The sequence below is a fragment of the Myxocyprinus asiaticus genome, chromosome 41, assembly GCF_019703515.2.
Source record: "Myxocyprinus asiaticus isolate MX2 ecotype Aquarium Trade chromosome 41, UBuf_Myxa_2, whole genome shotgun sequence".
In the NCBI taxonomy this organism is placed as follows: domain Eukaryota; kingdom Metazoa; phylum Chordata; class Actinopteri; order Cypriniformes; family Catostomidae; genus Myxocyprinus; species Myxocyprinus asiaticus.
Window position 1 is genome coordinate 3,678,172 of NC_059384.1, and position 24,329 is coordinate 3,702,500.

At 38.6% G+C, this 24,329-nt stretch overlaps 3 protein-coding genes across 4 annotated transcripts in view; 2 read left to right on the top strand and 1 right to left on the bottom strand.

The window, feature by feature from the left end:
• dnah3 (dynein axonemal heavy chain 3) overlaps window positions 1-1,690 on the top strand; it is a 61,971-nt gene extending 60,281 nt beyond the window's left edge. The window contains exon 60 of the mRNA XM_051682195.1: window positions 1,329-1,690. Within this exon, the coding sequence (XP_051538155.1) occupies window positions 1,329-1,682 (354 nt within the window). The 3' untranslated portion in view covers window positions 1,683-1,690. The remainder of the gene's footprint in view (window positions 1-1,328) is intronic.
• A 75-nt stretch (window positions 1,691-1,765) lies between these two features.
• lyrm1 (LYR motif containing 1) lies at window positions 1,766-7,370 on the bottom strand. Its single transcript, XM_051683007.1, has 5 exons — window positions 7,251-7,370; window positions 4,612-4,770; window positions 4,477-4,537; window positions 4,309-4,340; window positions 1,766-3,860 (listed from the first exon to the last, which is right to left on the bottom strand). Exons 2-5 carry the CDS (start codon window positions 4,759-4,761, stop codon window positions 3,747-3,749), a joined length of 357 nt encoding a protein of 118 aa, XP_051538967.1. The 5' UTR covers window positions 4,762-4,770; window positions 7,251-7,370; the 3' UTR covers window positions 1,766-3,746.
• A 133-nt stretch (window positions 7,371-7,503) lies between these two features.
• LOC127431724 (DCN1-like protein 3) overlaps window positions 7,504-24,329 on the top strand; it is a 16,934-nt gene continuing 108 nt past the window's right edge. The window contains exons 1-4 of one of the 2 annotated variants that reach the window (XM_051682259.1): window positions 7,504-7,922; window positions 10,470-10,541; window positions 17,376-17,941; window positions 23,522-24,329. The exon at window positions 23,522-24,329 is cut by the window's right edge and continues 108 nt beyond it. In XM_051682259.1, the coding sequence (XP_051538219.1) occupies window positions 17,502-17,941; window positions 23,522-24,011 (930 nt within the window). In that variant the 5' untranslated portion in view covers window positions 7,504-7,922; window positions 10,470-10,541; window positions 17,376-17,501 and the 3' untranslated portion in view covers window positions 24,012-24,329. The remainder of the gene's footprint in view (window positions 7,923-10,469; window positions 10,542-17,375; window positions 17,942-23,521) is intronic. The other variant, XM_051682260.1, reaches the window with a different exon arrangement.

Consider the following 24,329-nt stretch of genomic DNA (forward strand, 5'->3'; position numbering starts at 1 on the left):
TAGCGACCACGAGAAGGTTACCCCATGTGACTCTACCCTCCCTAGCAACTGGGCCAATTTGGTTGCTTAGGAGACCTGGCCGGAGTCACACAGCACGCCCTGGATTCGAACTGGTGACTCCAGGGGTGGTAGATAATTGACGCTTTGTTAAGCTCCGCCACCTTGGTTACATACTGTAGAAATCACCTGGAGATTTCCAAGGACAGTGAGATTTTCAATCAAATGTGCAACAAACAAAAAAATTCTACATGGGCTGGAATGAAGAGTGGCATTACAAAGCATCTTTCACCTGTCAGTTTCTTTAAATGATTTTTGAATGACACATTATTGTGATTAAAAACTCTGGAAACTGTGAATCAGAAATGTGATAAATGCTTATCACAGTCTTCTGAAAAGAGAAAGGTCTTATTTGACAGTGATTGCAAATGATAACATAACTGTAAGTGAACAGAATTGATCCTGATGTATACTCACTATAGTACTGTGAACTTTTTAGTGAGTATATCATTACGTAAATGAATCAACATTAAGTTATTCATATTACCCTGGACCAAATGTAGGTGTCAACTAGGGGGCCTCAAGATGACTTAAAATTATTTAAAATAAGTTAACGAACTTTATTATAATCAGAGATGCAAACTCATGAGAGGTGAAAAAGGTGAGAAAGTCAAAGAAGGTGTTATAGATGTATATTTTTAGTTCATTTGATTGATGATTGTTGTAAAGCTTTTTTTTTAAGTGTTTAAGCTTAAAGTAACCCTTTCAAGTGATTTTAAAAAGGAAAATGCAGAAAAATGTACCAAACAATTTGAGCAAATTAGCTTCAGAAGTTGACTTTAGCTGAAAGGTGAGTAGTTGAACTTAAAAATTGCTAAAACCCTCTATAAATCAAGATATACATCATGTAAACTAACTTTTTAATTCAACAACTCCCTTCAATTACCATTTTTATTGAAGAATGTACAGTCCTTGAAACTTCTGTAATCACAAAATTAATCGTGATTTATTATTTTATTTATTGACATTGTTTGGGAATGCGGGCTGACACATAGTTGAACACACATCATAAACTTCTCAGGATTTATTTTGACTTCTCAAGATTTGAAAAATGAAACAGATACGTGTGCCTTGTGTCATAAGTGCCCCGGTAACAATGTTTTACTGTATCTTGACTAATTCCATTTAAAACTGTCCAAACACATTGGATTTCCTTAGACTTGCATTAGAAAAGAGCATAAGCTTGACTATGTCGATGGCTGCCATTGCTAAAGTAGGATTGGTCAGTAATTTAAGGCGTTTCTAAGACTTCACTGTGTGTGTCTCTTCAGGTGTGTAAGCAGGAAACTTATATGGATGAGAAGCCAGAGGATGGAGCTTACGTTCGAGGGCTTTTCCTCGAGGGAGCACGCTGGGACCGAGAGCACATGGTTATCAGTGAGTCTACTCCTAAAGTTCTGTTCGACCCGCTGCCCATCATCTGGCTCAAACCGGGAGAGAGCGCCACATTTCTGCATGAGAACGTTTATGTTTGCCCCGTGTACAAAACCAGCGCCAGACGCGGAACTCTGTCCACCACTGGCCATTCCACAAACTACGTGCTGTCCATCGAGTTGCCATCGGACAAGCCACAGAAACATTGGATAAATCGTGGCGTCGCCTGCCTGTGCCAACTAGATAACTAGATTTCAGAATGCATTCATGTGTTTACTTTTTAACATGTTATTAACATGCAAAGCACATCAACAACTAAAAAAAAGCACAAAAGTACAGCACTGATTAGCATATTGTTAACTTACAATTCAATAGCATAATAAAACAAAAATGGCTTGAAGCTGCTGTGCGTAAATTTTGTATGTTAAAATTTCTCCTACCCTCTATGGAGAGTCAATAATAGGTAAATAATTAGTAGGTTGACTTCCTGAAGAGTGTAAACACTGGCGCCTTCAAAACATTGCTGTTAATTGGAGTTGTCCAACATGTCAGCTTTTGGATCAGCCAATGGCGTGAGTTTGGGGGTTGGCTCTACCTGTTCATTTGCACATTTACTGATATGATGGGTGGCAGAAGGAGTGGTTAGAAAGAAAAAAAAAAAGTCATTTTTTATTTTTGCTATTCTATTTGATGCCGCCCATAGGAAAGAAGTAACACACTAAGGGCCCTATTTTAAGAGCACTAGCTATGCCATAAGTCATAAGTGCAAAGTCAGTGGTCATGGCCATGAAGTTTTGGTATTTTCGTGCAAGCATGCGCTAAGTCTAGGCGCAAGTGGGTTTGGCGAAATTGTGCGTGCAAGGAACAAATCGTGTCGTGCAATTTAATCCGGAGGTTCTTCTCCAGCACCATCTGCGTCCTATTATATAGTCCATTCTCTCATGCACCAGCGATATAAACAAAGACAGCACATTCATAAGAAGTTGGTAGTGTCAATGGACTGTATGCAATTAATTAAAAGAATAGAAATATGGATTTACATTATTTTGTGCATTAAATGTGTCTTTGTTAATTGGAACACGCTCCTTTAATACGCATGGAAAATATGGTTCTCGTCAGGATTTGAATTTACGTTAAATTTTAGAGAATGTAAGTATTATTAATGATTTTCATCTACTGGCTCAAATTTGTGAATCATGGCTAGTATTAACAGAGATTGAATCGGAACGCACTTCTACCGGTTGATTTTGAAAAACTAAATGTATTTATTGAAACACGAAAACATTCAACAAAAATATTTCTAAATTCAAATTACACTTCAAACGAAACGATACTATATTCAAAATAACTAAGTTGTCATACTAAATCCAAACATTTTACTCTGTCCAACTTCTTCCACCGGCCCCTTTTACAGTGAGTTAAAAATTACTCTACAACAACTGGTAGAAAAATACCAATACAAATTAGATCATAAAAACAATTGTAAATATAAACATAATATTAATTGAAAAATAAACCATGACCTATAGATAGTTTAGCACAAAACGGCTACAACAGATATCATCATGGGCATAATTTAATGTTCCACTGTATTTTCAGAGTTTGGACTTTATTACTAATCTCCAAACTGCAAATCAAACTTCAGGAACTATATTTGGACTTTGCGCTGCAAACGGACATGCTTTTGAAACGTCTTAGCGCAATGACCAATTTCTCAGGAAAATAGCAAATTGCGCTTTGCGGCACTTCATTACCATACAACACACCCACAGATAGCGCAAACGTGCCCACTTGCACTTGCATGAAAATTGTGCTTAGAATTACGGCTTTCATGAAAGTTGGATAAGACGTAGCGCACAGTCGTAACACGTTGCACTGTGCTTTGTGCACTTACGAAAACAGAACCCTTTACCTTTAAAGTATTAAATGCAGCATTCCAGATGTAATTTTTTAGATGGATGCACAAACAGATTATTATTATTACATAATTATTATTATTAATAATACGAATGATACTTATTATTAATTCAGAAAATCAGACAAGACTTTGTAGAGTAGCATCACCTGAGACACTGTTAATGAAAGCTAACAATAAATAATGTAAGACACGTTTAACATAAACCAAAATAGTTCACATCAACACTCATGCGATACCCTTGCATTGTGACGGATCTATTTTCATGATACTACCATTTTAGTTTTAAATAATATGAAGAGACTTTATTGTTCCCTGGTGCAACTTAAAAATTATTTAAATCAATTTTATTCCCTAAACTGTTCACGATCTGTACAGTAAAAGTCTGTGTATGTCTATGTCAGGTGTCATCGTGGGAATGTAGGTACAAGGGTTTGGCTTGTTTCCTCAGTTTCTGCTGAGCTCGCAGTTTTCTCCCTTTCTGAGTGGCGAGACCCATTGGATGAAGATATGTCTAAGAGAGAAGAAATAAAACATATTTCTCACTGATACTCATGAAAACTGACCAGAACATGCCAAGGTCATATTTCACTACAAAATCAAGATAATAGAGAAGTCCCACGCACTGTCGTAGCTTGCAAATCTTTATTAAATAGCAATGTTTTGTCAAATACCTTCCTCATACCTTAATCCTAAAATCAACAGAAAAAATAAGAAATTATATTTTGCATAAAAAAAATTAAGCTTTTGTTAGGACCAATAAGATTTTTTGCATTGTGACATCAATATTATTTTCATGACAATTAAGCACATTTTCATTTTTATGCATTTGGGAGGGAAAATGTGCTTTTTTTAGGCAAAATATAACCCATTTCTTAATTAGCTTCACCTTTCTATTCACAAAAATTTAGCAATATTATTATAAGAGCTTATGTCAGATGTAGACATTTAGATGTACTTACCGGTCTGGGATAAGGGTTTCTATAATGCATTCCTGCCATGCAAAAAAAAAAATGCATTACAAATATAGCTGCTCACCCTCCTTTCTCATCTGATAATATCTTTAGATCTACATTTACTACAAACCAAAATCATGTGCTCTAAAATTAACTGGTGAGTATGACACCCACCAATCTCTATCCGAGCCTCACACTCCTCAATGCATCTCTGGATTGATTCTGGCTCGGTCATCTGTAACAGACAGAAGACAGATTAGACCGAGATCTACAGGTACAGTGATCAGCTGATATTATGCCAGTTCACACCTGCTGGTTTTGTCTGAAAAGTGTTCGAGCCTCCTGAGTTATGTACTTCCTCTCCGTGTCTGTATCCTGTAGCAGACCGGACTGCGCCTGCCAACTGCGTGCAATGCGCAGGACCCTCCTGTATAGGGACAGCACATCTGAACGAGACATCAGGACAACCTGTGAACATGACCACATACAGCAATACATTATATCAAGTTTATAATACATCATATCACATACAAGTATACATTACATTCTACCATATTTAACATTTTCACACCCAGGGAGCCCCTAATGCAAAAATGCAACATTTTAAAACTTCATAATAACTTATGCTGAACTAGTGTTGATCTAGTTCCTCGATTAACTAATGGAGAAATTTGCATTTGTTTAATGATGGTATTATTATCAACCAAAGGTGAATTAAGAGGTTGCTTCTTTCAACCAAAAAAAAAAAAAAAAGCTATAGAACAAATTGACCACATTTAGAAAGATATATATATATATACAGGTGCATCTCAATAAATTAGAATGTCGTGGAAAAGTTCATTTATTTCAGTAATTCAACTCAAATTGTGAAACTCGTGTATTAAATATATTCTATGCACACAGACTGAAGTAGTTTAAGTCTTTGGTTCTTTTAATTGTGATGATTTTGGCTCACATTTAACAAAAACCCACCAATTCACTATCTCAAAAAATTAGAATACATCATAAGACCAATAAAAAAAACATTTTTAGTGAATTGTTGGCCTTCTGGAAAGTATGTTAATTTACTGTATATGTACTCAATACTTGGTAGGGGCTCCTTTTGCTTTAATTACTGCCTCAATTCGGCATGGCATGGAGGTGATCAGTTTGTGGCACTGAGGTGGTATGGAAGCCCAGGTTTCTTTGACAGTGGCCTTCAGCTCATCTGCATTTTTTGGTCTCTTGTTTCTCATTTTCCTCTTGACAATACCCCATAGATTCTCTATGGGGTTCAGGTCTGGTGAGTTTGCTGGCCAGTCAAGCGCACCAACACCATGGTCATTTAACCAACTTTTGGTGCTTTTGGCAGTGTGGGCAGGTGCCAAATCCTGCTGGAAAATGAAATCAGTATCTTTAAAAAGCTGGTCAGCAGAAGGAAGCCTGAAGTGCTCCAAAATTTCTTGGTAAACGGGTGCAGTGACTTTGGTTTTCAAAAAACACAATGGACCAACACCAGCAGATGACATTGCACCCCAAATCATCACAGACTGTGGAAACTTAACACTGGACTTCAAGCAACTTGGGCTATGAGCTTCTCCACCCTTCCTCCAGACTCTAGGACCTTGGTTTCCAAATGAAATACAAAACTTGCTCTCATCTGAAAAGAGGACTTTGGACCACTGGGCAACAGTCCAGTTCTTCTTCTCCTTAGCCCAGGTAAGACGCCTCTGACGTTGTCTGTGGTTCAGGAGTGGCTTGACAAGAGGAATACGACAACTGTAGCCAAATTCCTTGACATGTCTGTGTGTGGTGGCTCTTGATGCCTTGACCCCACCCTTAGTCCATTCCTTGTGAAGTTCACCCAAATTCTTGAATCGATTTTGCTTGACAATCCTCATAAGGCTGCGGTTCTCTCGGTTGGTTGTGCATCTTTTTCTTCCACACTTTTTCCTTCCACTCAACTTTCTGTTAACATGCTTGGATACAGCACTCTGTGAACAGCCAGCTTCTTTGGCAATGAATGTTTGTGGCTTACCCTCCTTGTGAAGGGTGTCAATGATTGTCTTCTGGACAACTGTCAGATCAGCAGTCTTCCCCATGATTGTGTAGCCTAGTGAACCAAACTGAGAGACCATTTTGAAGGCTCAGGAAACCTTTGCAGGTGTTTTGAGTTGATTAGCTGATTGGCATGTCACCATATTCAAATTTTTTGAGATAGTGAATTGGTGGGTTTTTGTTAAATGTGAGCCAAAATCATCACAATTAAAAGAACCAAAGACTTAAACTACTTCAGTCTGTGTGCACTGAATTTATTTAATACACGAGTTTCACAATTTGAGTTGAATTACTGAAATAAATTAACTTTTCCACGACATTCTAATTTATTGAGATGCACCTGTATATATATATAGGGGTATGTGGATAGACAGACAGATAAAATGTTTTAATAATTTTAATTTAAAAATAATTTGAAATGCCGTCATTACAGCAAAAGGGAGACATACTGAACATTAAATTATTAAACTAATTTAAATTGTTATGCTGAATATAATTTGTTATAACAAAAATGTATTAGACATTTTTTTTTTATCATTTTTAAATTATTATTTTTTTTAAATAATTTTAAATGCTGTCATTACAGTATCAGGGATACATACAGAACACTAAATTCACTCAAACTGTTATGCTTACTATATATTGCAATGAGAGAAAAAAAAATATTACATTGGAAAATAATAACAATTTTCACATTGTGATCTCAGACATTTGGACCCCACTGTACATCTGTATTTTTCTTTACAGTTGTTAATTATTATGCTGTTGAATTATTCTGAATAACTGTTATTATCATGCTGAATACTGTATTATTATTATTAGATTATTGCATGACCTCTATGTTACTGTTAGGTAAACATTCAAGTAAATGCTTACAATATCTTCATAACAGCGTAAGATGAGATACATACCGTATAATTATTTAAACTGCCATTTATTCATTAGAACTCTAGCTGCACCATAAATATGACCTATATTGATCTGTCCTGCACTTCCGCGCTCCAGTGTGAACACGTGTTCGTGAATGATGACAAATGATGACGTTTCGAAACATCAGCGGTGCACACATGTTACGCAGCCACATACATTCAGGATGTTTATGCCAGCTACATATGCGTCGCTTTTACGCAGCCACATACATTCAGGATGTTTATGCCAGCTACATATGCGTCGCTTTTACGCAGCCCCATCGAATCTAAACAAAAAGAGAAACTGCGATCAATCAGCGGCAGATCTGCGTCTCTCCAGTTCCGTGCTGCAGTTCCGAGCCCATCAGGATCACCCCAAACCCCCAACACAAATCCACAGGCGTGTGAGAGCTGATAAAGGTGGTGGTTTACCGGAGCCTGGTCCGGAATAGCGCATGTTCGGTTCGGGGCCAGGAAGCGATGAGGGGGGAAATGACCATCATGGTCATCTAACGACCCAAAGAGCATCAGAACCACACAAAGAAAGAGCATTTCCTCTGGTTATAGACAGAGAAACGGGACCGACCCGGTTCGGTTGGAGGGTGGGATTAGCTTTAGCTTTAGCATGACTGCAGGGATGCGCTGATTCGGATCCATTTCATCCTCATTTCACAGGTAAATAAAGACAAAACACTTGAATTGCTGTGTTTCTGTTCTGTATTCACACATATGAATGTTTAATTGAAGTTTAGTGCATACAAACTATCCACACACTCACCTGAAGCTAACCTGCTAACATGAGATCAGCTCTTTAAAGTCTTTATTTAGTGTTTTATTACTCCTATATTGTCATACATCAACACAATATAATCTGATTTATACGGGTTTTATTTAGTGCCTTCGTTGTAAATATTGGCACTCAATTATAAATCAAAAGTAAGGTTTCTCATTTATATTTATAGAGACTCAAAATCTATTTAGACAACATTTTTGAGTATCATGAGGTGCTAAAAGTGCCCCAAAAGTGCTGCATGTATCATTTAGATGCCCAAAAATGTGCCAATGTCAGCCTCAATGTACAAGCAGCACAATTAAGAGAAATATAGACATAAATATTCATCAAACAGACCTGAATTGACTTTAAACCAGAGTATATCCTAACTAACATACAGTGGTGGGTAAGTTACTCTAAAAAAGTAATTTATTACTAACTAGATGAAAAATACAAGGATAGACATGAAACTGTTCTTTTAATTCTTTCAAATAAATCATATAAAATCAAATAAATTATTCATGAACTGGCCAAAGAATTTAAAGGGGCAGTGTTAAATTAGAAAACATATATTTTAACATTAGACGTTAAATTTCGATTTTAAATTCACTATTATTTTATATAGAATTGTGCTATAGTCTATACAGTATTTAACGCAATTACATCAGAAGTAACTGTAATTAAATTACTGAAAAATTAAGAGTAATCCTGTACTTTACTTTTTTCAGTGAAAAAGTCATTTAATTACAGTAATTAATTACTTAGTGATACATTACACCCAATACTGCTAACATAACAGTACTGTGGTATAACCATGCCTTTTGGTACAGTGGTTTAACCGTGGTATTTGTTGATGTACCTTGGGGTACCATGTAAATACTCACATCTTTACTATGTAAATACACGTTTCACAACATTTGAAGATTTGTAGACGCTAACAAAAACCTGCCATGGTACTAACATGTTTTTTTGGATGTTGTACCTTGGTAATGACATGTTTTTTGGGGCATACACCATGGCAGGACGATGTAAATACCATGGTAATTGAATGTGTTTATGATTCAGTGCCATGGTACTGCCATCAGAGACCATCGTCACAGTACCATGGTGCCACCACAGTACATTTTGTAAGAAGAAAGGACACTTTTACGATTATTCCTCCTTAATCGGAGTGTCTTTATCGCACGCTTATTTACAGTTATTATTATTATTGACCCCTCCAAACAACTGACTTCATTTTGGTATATAATGCCCAAGTTATAATAGATTAAATCAATATTTTTTAATTAAATATCCTGTTCCATTCTTAAATACGTCACATTAGGAATGTGAAATGGGCTGTGAATGACATTTCATGTTGACTTTACAGGAATATTCCGGTTTCAATACAAGTTAAGCTCAGTTGACAGCATTTGTGGCATAATGTTGATTACCACATTTCAATTTGTCCCTCATTTTCTTTAGAAAAAGCAAAAATCGAGGTAACAGTGAGGCACTTACAATGAAAGTGAATGGGGCCAGTTTTTGGAGGGTTATAATTTATAAAAGCAAAAGTTAAAAGCACAGTTTTTACGGTTGTTTTAGGGTTTAAGGCATTACGTGTAATGGTAATGAAGTTGTAAATTGGATATAACTTTACACAAAAGGTTAGTAAGCGATTGTATCACACTATAATCATGCTACAATGCATAATGTTTACGTCTCGTGTCTATACTTTTGAAACAGTGAGTATTTTAACGTTTACAGATTGGCCCCTATTCACTTCCATTATAAGTGCCTCATTGAAACCCAGAGTTTTGCTTAATTTGGAGTCCAAATAAATTTTTGAGGTAATCAACATTATGCCGCAAGTGCTGTCGATTGAGCTTAACTTGTATTGAACCTGGAATATTCCATTAAACCTAAAAATGGGAATTTGTTCTTGCCATACTGTGAGAACAAATCATGATCACCTTTAACCTTCCCAAAATGCTGGACTCATCCACATCAGGTATGTGTTCCTATGACGATGACCCCTGTCAGGCTCCTATGTCATTTAATTGTGAAATTGGTCACAACACCTCAAATGTAACCCAGCTCCAATTTACCCTGTGTTGTGACCTCGTGGGTATTGTGTTGTTAGTTAGTTAGAATGAGAGGAAACAGCTGTGTGTGTGAAAGTGTCTCAGAGGAGAGAGGTGTGTGGTGCAGTACAGTTTCACAACCTTTTACACTGTATATAATTTAGCATTATAATTAAAATTGTTTATTATTATTCAAGTCACTAATATTAGTGGAACCAGACTCATCAAATGTATAAAACTTGCACACATTACACACATTCTTTTGTTTTCTTTCCTTTTAAAGGAAGTGAACAAACGTTAGTTATTTTGATCTATTATTTTGTCTTTTATATGTATATTAAAAGAAAAAAGTAAGTCTGATACAACTGTTCCCGCTCTTTCACTCAGGCTAGTGGATGTCACGTCCGTCTTCATGGATTTTTCTCAGATGACACATCTGTTCACTGCACAGGGACCTGGGTGAGTGTCCCATACTAGAACATGTGTATACTTGATCCATGGTGAAATACTCCCTGTGATCCTGTTCTAATACTGATGCGTACAGCAAGCCTTGATCCCAACTCTATAATACACTGCAAGGCACAAGTTTTTTTGGACTTCTGGTCCCGTCTGCTGCTTGGTCAATACAGCATTCCAGCCTTGTTAGAAACACAATTTAGTAACAGCTATAATGTGAAACACCTGTTCTTCATATCACTGCGTAGTACACTTTAGAGCCCAACTATTAACCTTTGCAATAAAGTCACATTGGAGCATTGAGTTTCTTATTAACCTCGTGCGACCCCCCGCGTTCACATGCGTGGACGTTGTATTTAGGCTTCGCTATACGCAACGGAAAATTGCATTTAATTTAAACTGACTGATATTAGTTCAGGAGGCTCTGTGCTGTCAGTAAAGGGTTAAACTTTCGACTCACGGAGTCATGTGACAAAACAACGTGGCGGCGAGCACAGCGGAGTTTGTTTTTAGTTGAAACGGCAACAAAAATGACCAAGTTTTTCCATTTCAGAGGCTTTATATGGAGTTAGGATGAAAATAAGGTGCATTTCAAACTGTTCTGAGACCAGTGCAGACAGACAGCACACTGGAGGTTAAGTCATTCACTAAATAGGGAGCAAGGGAGCATCCTATAGCTCTCTATGCAGCTAAGTGCATTCACTCCTAAAATCTGATCAAAAGTTCAGTTTCAGGCTGCAGATGATGTTTGGATCACTCAACATGTTTGTCAGACATGAGACAATGATAATCAGTACATAGATTCAGAATTTATAATGTATCATTTTATTTTAACATGGTTGGCAGTGATTGGATGATGCTGGACATTACTTTAAATCTGAATTAATTATGCTAATTTCTGATGTAATGTCCGTAACATCTCAGAGACATGAATAACCAACACTCCTGGAAACATAAACTATATGATGAAAAAAAATCTAACTTTCTATAGCTTTGTATTATGTAAAATTTTACAACTTAAACCCACTAAAAATAATTAGACTCACCACTCGTTTATTTAAGAAAAGCAAAAATCTGGGTTACAGTAAGGCACTTACAATGGAAATCAATGGGGCCAATCCATAAACATTAAAATATTCAGTTTTCAAAAGTTTTTTCATAATCTTTTTGTGGAAAGTTGTATCCAATTTTACAACTTCGTTGTCATGACAACGCAACCCTGCAACCCTATTGTATATAAATTTAAACCGATAAGGTTAGAGACTTATTCCGATTTCCAATTTCCTAATGGCATCATTTTTCGAAGTATGTGGTAATAGTGAGCGTGTTTCAAAAGTCTCCATTTTTGGTGAAGAAAAACACTTTTCTTATATGGGTGAGAGGCGTAAACATAGGAAAATCAACGCGTTAACAAACTAAATCGGATTGGTGTGGACAGGGCCTACGGTATAATGTTACATTCTAATGCGTGATTTGATTTATTCAAAACGCGTGTTTAAAATGATTCTCACATAAGCACTCAGAAGGCCCCTGCACACTTCCTACAAAATGGGTGTAATGTAATTTAGATCAAAATCTGGCCAAAACGAAAGTGGTTTTGGGTTCGTTTCAGTGGTTCTTAACAGCTCACCTGGGTGAACTTTTAGAAAAACTTCTTAGCGGCTGCTGAACACCTTCTTACTGCCATTGGTCAATATCATCAGTAGGTGTGACCTGAAGCTCCACCTACTTTGAGGCCGACCGCTCATTCTGTTTACGTTGTTCAGTCAGTAAAGATCAGTCAACATGAACACACCGGCGTGCAGTTATTAGCGGGCTGGTGCAAAGTTACCTACATCTGTACTATCATTCATATAGAGATATTTTCCAATAACATGTCATGCGATTTTATTTTGATTAGTCTACAGAAGCAATCAAATAATTCACACATCTGCCCAAAGTTATCATCATTTTTCTTCTGTATTCTGCCCACTAACACCAATCTTTGCAGTAGTATCAGTGTCATCATAAATTACAATAATCGGTGCATACTGTATTATGGCCGCGTGTTAGCGCATTGGCGTCAAGAATATAGAATGTAAACAAGACAAATTAAATATTATCTACTGCATATATATTACTTTAAATCATCATCGAGTGGTTAAAAAATAATCTTTTACTGATATTGTGTGGATTCTACATATCAATAACTTTTTGCCACATTCTATAACACATTTTAATGTCACAGTAGTTAAGGTTTTACATGTAGTCTTGAGCATCCTCATATTTAAATACTCCTCTAAACGCTTCCCCAGCGGTGTGGCGGCTGTCTGAATGTTCAAAATGATCAAAACAAGCAAGTACAACTCCCCCATTATTTATACAGTACCATGATCAATGGAAACATGGGTAAATGCTTCACGCTGCAACTTTTTGTTGTGTGTATTATATCTGTTAACTAAATATCCATTGAACTGCATAGTTTGGGCCCTGTTGATTTTTTTAAAATGTATATTTTCCTGATGTACCAAGTTAGTCGGATCCCTGGATCATTTACGACAGTAGCTGAGAGAGAATTTCTGGCGTTTGTAAGAGAATGGACAGATGAATCGGAGTCAGATCAAATTGTATCGAAAACTATTCAGACTGAGAGCTTTTTGGAATCAAATCAAATTGGGAAATCTGCATCCCAGTCCTAACTCAGAACACCTTAGCAACCGCACAGCAATGCCCTGGCAACCACCCACAACACCCTAACATCATAGCAGCAACTCTAAAAGTTTCTTTCGTAGTGCAGTCTGTTATGTGCCGAAGTTTAATACTTACTATACGAAATAGTAATAGCGATGCTTCACTAATAAATTTCGTTTGAAAGAGTTTTATCAGCTATTAGAAAGCACAAACAGCTCTATAAACATTTAACCTGGTCTGTGTAGCTCACTCTGGCCTAGTAACACAGTTTTGTGACAACTCATGCAGTGCTGTAAATGGAGTATCACAGCATTTAGTAATACAGGGTGCTCCACATATCTCAGAGATTGTGGCCAATCAGAATGAAGGAGGAGCACTAGCTCCGCCTTGTGACAGTCACTGCTTCTGAATGAAAGTGTATGCGATCACACAGTAATTACTAGTTCAACAACCACAGTGAATAGATTTCACCACACTAGTTAGTGCCCTGCCTCTGATTCGATGACAGGGTGCAATCAAGTGCACATTGTTTAACTGGTTTTCTTTGTTCAGAGTGAATGAGAATTCTGTGCTGAAAATTCCCTTATATGATGATGATGATGATGATGCCACTCTGTTTTGTTGGTTCATATACTGGTTTGATGTGTTACAAAAGTCTAGGGAGTGGTGACCACAGTGAGTCTGTAGTATGGAAGGAAGTGAAGCTCAGGATCATATTGTCCCTTTGTCGTTTGTGGACTTTTTGCAGTTAAAATGAGGAACAATATACGTGCAATATAGATGCATGTCATCGTCATTGTTCAGTGGAAATGGGATGAAAGGGTTGCGAAACTCTGCAACATTTCCCCTCCATTTTTTGACATTAAATGGCTTCTTTTATTTATTTATTTTTAATAGTTTGGTGTTACTAGTGGTACATAAATTACACACTTGTGCTTTAACTAACTAAAGTAATTGTGCATCTTGGATGCAATAAAACTTAACATGGACTTTGCATCGTTGTTATTTCCTAAATTGTCAAACAACATGCAAAAAAAAAAATATATATATATTTTAAAATCTGTATGTAATTCATGTGAAATAAACCAGTTATCAGTATTACTGGTGTTTACAAAGGCAAGCATCACTATTATTATAATTGCTCATATTAAAAGTAATATTCCGGGTCCAGCTGACAGAATTTGTGGCATAATATTGATTACCACATTTCAACTCGTCCCTCCTTTTCTTTAAAAAAGCAAAAATGGAGGTTACAGTGAGGCCCTTACAATGGAAGTGAATGGGGCCAAACATTTTTTAGGGTTTTAAGGCAGAAATGTGAAGCTTATAATTTTAGAAAGCACTTACATTAATTCTTATGTTCAGTATTATTTTATTTATATTTAAGTTGTTTATATAATAATTGTAATGGTTGTTTTAGGGTTTACAGCGTTATGCCGTCATTGGGCATGTCATAAAATATCGATATATCGATTATTGATCGGCACATTATTTTATCGATATATTTTTGAGGCATTAATAAATTAACATTAGCCGACAAAGTGAGTAGCTCAGTGGTAAAGATGCTGGCTACCACCCCTGGAGTTGCGAGTTTGAATCCAGGGCGTGCTGAGTGACTCCAGCCAGGTCTCCTAAGCAACCAAATTGGCCCGGTTGCTAGTGAGGGTAGAGTCACATGGGGTAACCTCCTCGTGGTCTCTATAATGTGGTTCGCTCTCGGTGGGGCGCGTGGTAATTTGTGCGTGGATGCCGCGGAGAATAGCGTGAAGCCTCCACACGCTCTATGTCTCCGTGGTAATGCGCTCAACAAGCCACATGATAAGATGCGCAGATTGTCGGTCTCAGACGCGGAGGCAACTGAGATTCATCCTCCGCCACCTGGATTGAGGCGAGTCACTACGCCACCACAAGGACCTAGAGCGCATTAGGAATTGAGTAAATAATCTTTGTCCTTTGATAATGATTTGGGTTGAATTTAATGGAAAACTATATGAGTTGAGCTCTGTGTCGCTGCAGAGATTTGAGCAGCCTCGAGAGACGGCGAGCGGCAGTGTGTACGTACCTCCATAGAAAATAATTGTTTTGAATTTTAGAACACGATGTGTGACCGCCTTTTATTTACCATGCCACTCACGCTTTACCAAAGCTGTGTTGAGAAATATGTTTGAAAAGACAGACTTTTGTGCAAATGGGTAGCCCTATTTATATCTGAAAAAAATCCCTATACAGTAGCAAGAAAACGTATGTGAAACCTTTGGAAATACCTGCATTAATGTATAAATTTGTCTAAAAACCTAGTTTGATCTTCATCAAAGTAACAATATTGAACAAACACAATCAGTATTGTTCTTGTACATATTGAATGCATCATTCAAACATTCACAGTGTAGGTTGGAAAAAGTATGTGAACCCTTAGGCTAATTAGAATCAGGAGAAATCTGGCATCCAATTAATGAAATGAGATTGGAGGTGTGGGTTAGAGATACTTTGACTTATAAAAAGCACTCAAACTTTTTACGTTTGCTATTCACAAGAAGCATCTGCTGACGTGGACCATGCCTAGCAAAAAAGGATCTCGGAAGACCTATGATCAAGAATTGTTGCTTTGCATGAAGCTGGAAAGGGTTAAAAAGTTATCTCGAAGAGCTCAGATATTCATCTGTCCACTGTTAGACAAACTGTCTATAAATAGATATGATTTAGTACTATGGGTACTCTCCCTAGAAGTGGCCATCCAGCCAAAATGACTCAAAGGGCACACGGCATAATGATCAGTGAGGTAAAAAAAAATCCCTAAAGTGACAGATAAAGACTTGAAGGAATCATTGGAACTGGTTAAAGGTGCAGTATGCAAGATTCAGAAACCCTTGTTATTAATGACACCTGTGACCGTTAAGTGAACTGCAGCCAGCTACCTGTTGCTCATGATCGCGCTCGTGCACACACTCCATAGGGACGCGAGCGAGCATCGGCCAAAACAATGACGTAACGTACAAAGAGACTGAATGTGATTCACCGGCATCATGCTGACAGATGAGGTAGAATAATTAAAATTACACAGTTATGATTGTTTTACTACAAACTTTGAGACTGTATATTATATTTGACTCTCCAGTGCTGGAATAGGGCTAAAACAAAGTATGGATAAGTCTGACTATGTGAGACTTTAGTTTGAAGTAATCACTTTTCTTTGCATGATACATTGACTGCATTTATACGGTAGCCTATGTCGGCGTTAGCGAGCTAGCCAGCTTTATCAATAGCTGTTAGCTAAATTTGATGGATGATGACAGTAGCTGTTTATAAAATAGACTGTACATTATAAATATGTTGACAATTCAGTATTGATATGATTCCATCACAACTGTCATTTTGATATATCGATGCGCTATTGTTTTATAGTAATAGAAAGTATATATTTTCTGTATAACCAAGTTACGTTACACTAATGAATGGGTCTTTTACTCTGAGTTTGTGTAGGAGTTGGTGTTGTGTTTGGAGCCGGCCGTTTGCTGGATTCCATCTCTAACATAACGTTACCAAGTGTTGCAGACTGTCTGTTGACACTGTTAAATAGTGGAAGCACTGAGGCAAGGCTCTTGGGAGCGTGCATAAACGTCACATCCTTTGGATTTTCCCGGCAAAAGCGACCTGCTCCATTCGCATGAAAATCAGTCTACAGGCTTTAATAGGCAACCTAGGAAGTCCGGGAAGGGCTCATTTTTTAAGTTGCGTTACAAGCCGTTCACACACTGGCATATTGCACCTTTAACATCTCTGTTCATGAGTCTACTATATGGAAAACATGAAACAGGCATGTGTCCATGGCAGGACACCACAAAGGAAGCCACTGCTTTCCAACAAAACATTACTGTGCACCTGAAGTTTGCCAAAGACAACCTTGACACTCCACAATGCTACTGGGAAAATGTTTTGTGGACTGATGGTTGAATTGTTTGTGAAGAACACGCAGCACTACGTGTGGCGTTAAAAGGGCACCGCATACCAACATGAAAACATCATCCCAACGGTGAAGTACGGTGGAGGGAGCCTCATGATTTGGGGCTGCTTTGCTGCTTTGTAATTTTAACCTAGCCAAACTTACATGTATATACTGTATGTGGAAGTGGTGAGTAATTAATTTAATCTTTGATTTGTAATCTTCAGGGCATGGTGACTGCTGTCCATCAGCCAGAACAGCGGCGTCTAGCGCGAGCCGTCTGGTCCTGAAGGAAGACGTCTAGGTGACGACACGGACAGGAGGACGAATCCAGGACAGAGATCGAGAGAGACATGGGGCAGTGTGTGACTAAATGTAAAAACCCCACGTCCTCTCTAGGCAGCAAAAGTGGAGAAAAGGATTCTGGTAAATCTCACGGAAAGAAGGGTGGTGGCGGTACGGGGGGCGTGCACAAGGAGGATGCTTCCGCCAAGTCCTCCGCTGACATCATATTCAACGGCACCAAAGTGTCAGAGGTCACCGTGGATGGCAGCATGGCTCCACCCACATCGGTGGGTGACGTGCCGCGGGAGCTGCCCGCACTGGATGGGGAAGGCGTGTCGCTCGCACGGATTGAGGAGATGTTCTTGCATTATAAGGACGAATATGAAGATGCCATCTTGGAGGAGGGAATGGAACGGTTTTGCGATGATCTGTGTGTCGATCCAGCCGAGTTTAAAGTGCTGGTGCTGGCATGGAAGTTCCAGGCTGCTACAATGTGCAAGTTTACAAGGTAAGGAAAAACGGTTTGAAATGCGTGTGTGTGTGTGTGTGTGTGTGTGTGTGTGTGTGTGTGTGTGTGTGTGTGTGTGTGTGTGTGTGTGTGTGTGTGTGTGTGTGTGTGTGTGTGTGTGTGTGTGTGTGTGTGTGTGTGTGTGTGTGTGTGTCTGTCTGTCTTAAGGCCTTTTCACACCAAACACGACGCATTTATGAGAGGCAAATCACAGGCGAATGGCCCTTTCCCGTAGAAAGTTGCCCCAACTCGCAACTTACAGGACTTAAAGGATCTGCTGCTAACGTCTTGGTGCCAGATACCACAGGACACCTTCAGGGGTCTTGTAGAGTCCATGCTTCGACAGGTCAGAGCTGTTTTGGTGGCATGAGGGGGAACCTACATGATATTAGGCAGGTTGTTTTAATGTTGTGGCTGATCAGCATATATATAATTGTATGTGTATTATGACAGGACATATTTGTTTCCTTTTGTGGTGTTTTAACAGACATAATGTTTAGAGGAGCACAGTGGAATTAAATAGCTCTGGTTATGTGACTATTTGCACCACTCAAAAAAAAAGCCTGTACTGTCATTTACAATTGACAACCCTTTGTAAAATACATCAACATCTCCTTTTAGACCCCTGTCACCCTGTTTGGTGGGTTTAATGGGCTAATGACAGTGTAGATTACCTGCAGGGTTCCAGCACCTTCTGCTGTTCTACAGTGGCTAGTTAACGCATTAACTTCGACAGCACTAATGTATGTATATGTATATAGTGTGTGTGTGTGTGTGTGTGTGTGTGTGTGTGTGTGTGTGTGTGTGTGTGTATGGTAAATGTAATGATGGAGAGATGACCTATTTGTACTTCCTCATTATTGTTCATGAGAAGGCAGGTAGGTATTGTTCATGCACTAGTTATAAATGTTAGCTGATTTGTAATGTAATTAAAAATATAATCATCTAAACCATGAAGTAGGCTGATTGTAATCTGATTATGCATATTTTAAAATCTAATCTAATTACAGGTACTTGATTTTTGTAATCTGATACATAATTCAGATTACATGTAATCGGTTACCGCCCAACACTGCCTGTTGTAAATCAGTGATCATTTTATTTTTGTGTCTATGAAAAGCGTTTTGAAAACACTGCGTAGACCCTGAACATTTTAGTATGAACGTGGGCTTAAAGTCAACATGAAATGGAATTTGTGACCCATTTTATTTCCACAGCGCAAAAAAATAAAAATAAAAATGCTGAAACTTGATAATATCCATTGAGAATTGTCGTTTCAGAGGCAGAAAACATTGTAATATTTCACTAAATAAAGACATGCAATTTTTTTTTTTTTTTGGAATAACGTGCATCAATTAATTGGGCACAAAAAGACTGGTAATGTGTATTCATAAAATAAATGGAGTCCAAGTTTAAATTTGGTGTGACTTAAAGCATTATACCTTCATTACATGTAAACAAAAAGGGACAAAACTAAACTCACAAGACTGTAAAGGCCGTCATTGCAACACTTTCATGTGATGAAGCAATCTTTGAAAGTTTTAGGCTGTTTATTTGGGGAACTCCTTTGATTAACAATCTAAATAGTAGGGCTGTCAGTTGATTTAAATGTATAAAATTTATTACATGGTATGCCATTTAATTCATCAAATCTATTCCAATTAATAGCATACATAAATATTTGCTGAGAAAGCCCCTGATGTAACAAAAATTAAACATATAATGATGAAATAATTATATATATATATATATATATATATATATATATATATATATATATATATATATATATATATATATATAAATACACACTATATTGCCAAAAGTATTCGCTCACCCATCCAAATAATTGAATTCAGGTGTTCCAATCACTTCCATGGCCACAGGTGTATAAAATGAAGCACCTAGGCATGCAGACTGCTTCTACAAACATTTGTGAAAGAACAAGTCCAGTCGTGAAATTTCCTCGCTACTAAATATTCCACAGTCAACTGTCAGTGGTATTATAACAAAGTGGAAGCGATTGGGAATGACAGCAACTCAGCCACGAAGTGGTAGGCCACGTAAAATGACAGAGCGGGGTCAGCGGATGCTGAGGCGCATAGTGCGCAGAGGTCGCCAACTTTCTGCAGAGTCAATCGCTACAGACCTCCAAAGTTCATGTGGCCTTCAGATTAGCTCAAGAACAGTGCGTAGAGAGCTTCATGGAATGGGTTTCCATGGCCGAGCAGCTGCATCCAAGCCATAAATCACCAAGTGCAATGCAAAGCGTCGGATGCAGTGGTGTAAAGCACGCCGCCACTGGACTCTAGAGCAGTGGAGACGCGTTCTCTGGAGTGACGAATCACACTTCTCCATCTGGCAATCTGATGGACGAGTCTGGGTTTGGCGGTTGCCAGGAGAACGGTACTTGTCTGACTGCATTGTGCCAACTGTGAAGTTTGGTGGAGGGGGATTATGGTGTGGGGTTGTTTTTCAGGAGCTGGGCTTGGCCCCTTAGTTCCAGTGAAAGGAACTCTGAATGCTTCAGCATACCAAGAGATTTTGGACAACTCCATGCTCCCAACTTTGTAGGAACAGTTTGGGGATGGCCCCTTCCTGTTCCAACATGACTGCGCACCAGTGCACAAAGCAAGGTCCATAAAGACATGGATGAGCGAGTTTGGTGTGGAAGAACTTGACTGGCCTGCACAGAGTCCTGACCTCAACCCAATAGAGCACCTTTGGGATGAATTAGAGCGAAGACTGCGAGCCAGGCCTTCTCGTCCAACATCAGTGTCTGACCTCACAAATGCGCTTCTGGAAGAATGGTCAAAAATTCCCATAAACACACTCCTAAACCTTGTGGAAAGCCTTCCCAGAAGAGTTGAAGCTGTTATAGCTGCAAAGGGTGGGCCGACATCATATTAAACCCTATGGATTAAGAATGGGATGTCACTTAAGTTCATATGCGTCTAAAGGCAGATGAGCGAATACTTTTGGCAATATAGTGTGTATATATATATATATTATAAAAAATAATAATACAGATAATTCAAATGCATTACATTATTTTTGCACACAAGTAAAGCATTAAAAAAGACACTACAAAAATTGGCCTTAGAATGCAATACATTGTTCTTTACCACTAGGTGGTGCAAACAGGTGCTGATGAAGATCAAGAGCAACAGGGAGAGAACCTGGACAATTGCCGGTTTTGATAAATCAATTAAACGTAAACATTTTCTCTTTAATCCACGTCTAATTTAATGTCACTGTGCAATCTATATATATTCAATTGCTATAGTGTATTTTAATAAGGTCATAATGAGGTTATAAACAATGCTCTCCCACATATTTTGCTATTCTAGCTGCATTTATTTCTGTAGTTGGTATTCGTAGCAGAAGGTGGTAATGGACAAGAAATGCACAGTTTTATACCCTCATGCTGTTAACATTTTTTCAGTCTCTTCGGCATTCCTATAGCTAAACCACTGTAGTGAAAACCCACCTTACAGTTTAATTCATTTATAAAAACGGACTATTGTCCACGGACAACAGTGCAGGTGAAACTTGATAACCCTACTAATGAGAGCCAAATGTGATGACACAGATTGTGATAAAGGTTTATTTGGTGAAGACCTCTCCTGTTGCTCTTGATCTTCAACGCCCGATTGCACCACCTAGTGGTGAAGCCTAGTAGCAGCGTGTGAAGATTGTGCTTCGGCACTTTACAGCTTTTCCTGCAGCGCCAGGCTGTACACGGTTGAATTTCCAACCAAATTTTAACCACTGAAATTTTAGAGGTGAATCTGCAAAATGAAATAATATGGACACAGTATTACCTGCCGAATAATAAAGATGAAATAAAAAAAAACGGCATTTTTTTTTGGCGGCTGAATTTTGTAAGGTGAAATATTTATTATTGCATTTTTAATAATGACATGTTGTGCAAAATGTTTGCAGTTGAAATGTGCACAGCTTATACAATTATGTGAAATTGCATCCCAAAAAAAATCTAAGCACTGTTAATGCAATGCGTTTATTTTTCAATTAGTGCAATTCAGTGTATTTTTTTTTGGTTTGTTTTAAAGCCATTTCTTTAATATACTTCCATACACAGACTGCAAGTTATTGGTAGCTAATAGACAAATAGCTTTTTAGGCTAATGTTGTATATAATGCAGCCTTTCTGAACTCTTTCAAATAGTTAACATAGTAATTTAATGCAAGTTAATGTAGTTACTGCAGTAACATCAAATAAATGTCCTTTCACCATCCAATCAACAGTGCTGTATATTGAAACACTGAAGCTCAGTTCAAGAGCTCTTAATTTGATTGTGATTCGATTAAATTCCAATGTATTTCAGTTCTAATGTCCGGTTCGCTTACAAAAAGATTCACGAAATGGGTTTGAACTCAAGAGCTCAGGTTAGCAGTTTGAATCAGAGTCACTTTCTCAGCGAATCATACAGTGAATCAGTCGTGAGTTCACAACTGACTACCGGATTACCGGACATTTTTATCCCAGTTGATCTACAGTTCATGAATCTACAGTTCATTTTGTTTGTGAAAATGTTCGCTTTGTAGTGATTATATTGTAATACACTGTAAATGATTATAAGAGTGCATATTTTTTTTCCCCTTATCTGTTTGTGAGAGCACCTGGGAGCGAAGATATTTCAAAATAAGAGTCTCTGGTATATTTTGGGCTTGTTTATAATTAAAAGTCCTGCATTATCTTGATTATTTCTGGTTATTATTGGTATTTTAGTAGCACAATAAACTGCATGTGGGATTTAATTCAATTTGGAATCTGATCATTTACCAGCCAGTGTCTAATCGGACATTTTTTGTTGCATATTGCGAAAATTGGTCGCATATGCGAGTGATTTACTTGCATAGTAAAAGATCGATCTTGGGATTTAAGAATCGATATAGAAATAGTTCAAATATAGATTGCGATGCATTGGAAAATTAATATTTTTACCAAGCCCTACTAATCAATTCCTGACGGACAAAATTGAGCCGCCCTGGGGGGCCTGGGTAGCTCAGTGGTAAAGACGCTGGCTACCACCCTTGGAGTTCGCAAGTTTGAATCCCAGGGCATGCTGAGTGACTCCAGCCAGGTCTCCTAAGCAACCAAATTGTCCCGGTTGCTAGGGAGGGTAGAGTCACATGGGGTAACCTCCTCGTGGTCGCTATAATGTGGTTCACTCTCGGTGGGGCGCGTGGTGAGTTGTGCGTGGGTGCCGCGGTGGATGGCTTGAAGCCTCCACATGCGATATATCTACGCGTTAACGCGCTCAAGCCACGTGATAAGATGTGTGGATTGACGGTCACAGACGCGGAGGCAGCTGAGATTTGTCCTCCACCACCCGGATTGAGGCGAGTCCCTACGCCACCATGAGGACTTAGAGCGCATTGGGAATTGGGCATTCCAAATTGGGAGAAAAAGGGGAGAAAATAAAAAAAAAAAAAAATATTGATCCACCCTAATTGAATATTCTATTTCACTGTGTAAAATTGGTTGTGAATGCCGTTTCATGTTGACTTTACAATCAAAAACTTTTTGGCTAATTTTTTTTCTCTCTGGCTCTAGGAAGGAGTTTGTCGACGGCTGTAAGGCAATCCAAGCCGACAGTATACCGGGGATCTGCTCGCGTTTCTCTGTGCTGCTCGAGGAGTCTCGTGGTGAAGAGAGCTTCAAAGATCTCTACCGTTTCACGTTTCAGTTCGGTCTGGACGCCGAGCAGGGCCAGCGCTCGCTGCAGCGGTCCATCGCCATCGCGCTGTGGCGGCTCGTCTTCACACTGGACACGCCCCCAGTGCTGGAGCGCTGGCTGGACTTTCTGTCGGAGAACCCGTGCGCCGTGCGCGGCATCTCTCGCGACACCTGGAACATGTTTCTGAACTTCACGCAGAGCGTCGGCCAGGACCTCAGCAACTACAGCGAAGACGAGGCCTGGCCCAGCCTGTTCGACTCGTTCGTGGACTGGGAAACGGAGAGACGCAGGAGAGAACGAGTGGACGCCACAGAGACAGAGTCCACCACGGACTGTGTAGGTGCCTCGATGTGGGCGACAACTTGAGGGTTTTTGTTTTTTGGGATGGGCGGTGAATTCTGGACTATGACGTGCGGAGATGTTTCTGAGCCCGTCACTCTCCATCCAAATTTGTGAATTATTATAATGACGTTTTTGGTCTTATTGCATTGGGAATCCCAGTGCGCTCTCTTGACTTTTGTTTAAATGAAAGGGCTCCAAACTAATTGTTTTTTTAAGCACTTTTATTTAATTTATTGTTTTATTTTTTTGCTATTGGTAATTTAAAGGGATAGTCCACTCAAAGATGAAAATTCTGTCATCATTTACTCGCTCTTATCTCGTTCCAAATTACTTGAATTTCTT

Excerpts from the sequence above, each read along its gene's own strand:
- lyrm1 (XM_051683007.1), bottom strand. The coding sequence starts at position 4,761 with ATGTCTCGTTCAGATGTGCTGTCCCTATACAGGAGGGTCCTGCGCATT. Across the intron at positions 4,538-4,611 it reads TTTTCAGACAAAACCAGCAG|ATGACCGAGCCAGAATCAAT; the intron begins GTGTGAACTGGC and ends TGTCTGTTACAG. Across the intron at positions 4,341-4,476 it reads TGAGGCTCGGATAGAGATTG|GAATGCATTATAGAAACCCT; the intron begins GTGGGTGTCATA and ends TTTGCATGGCAG.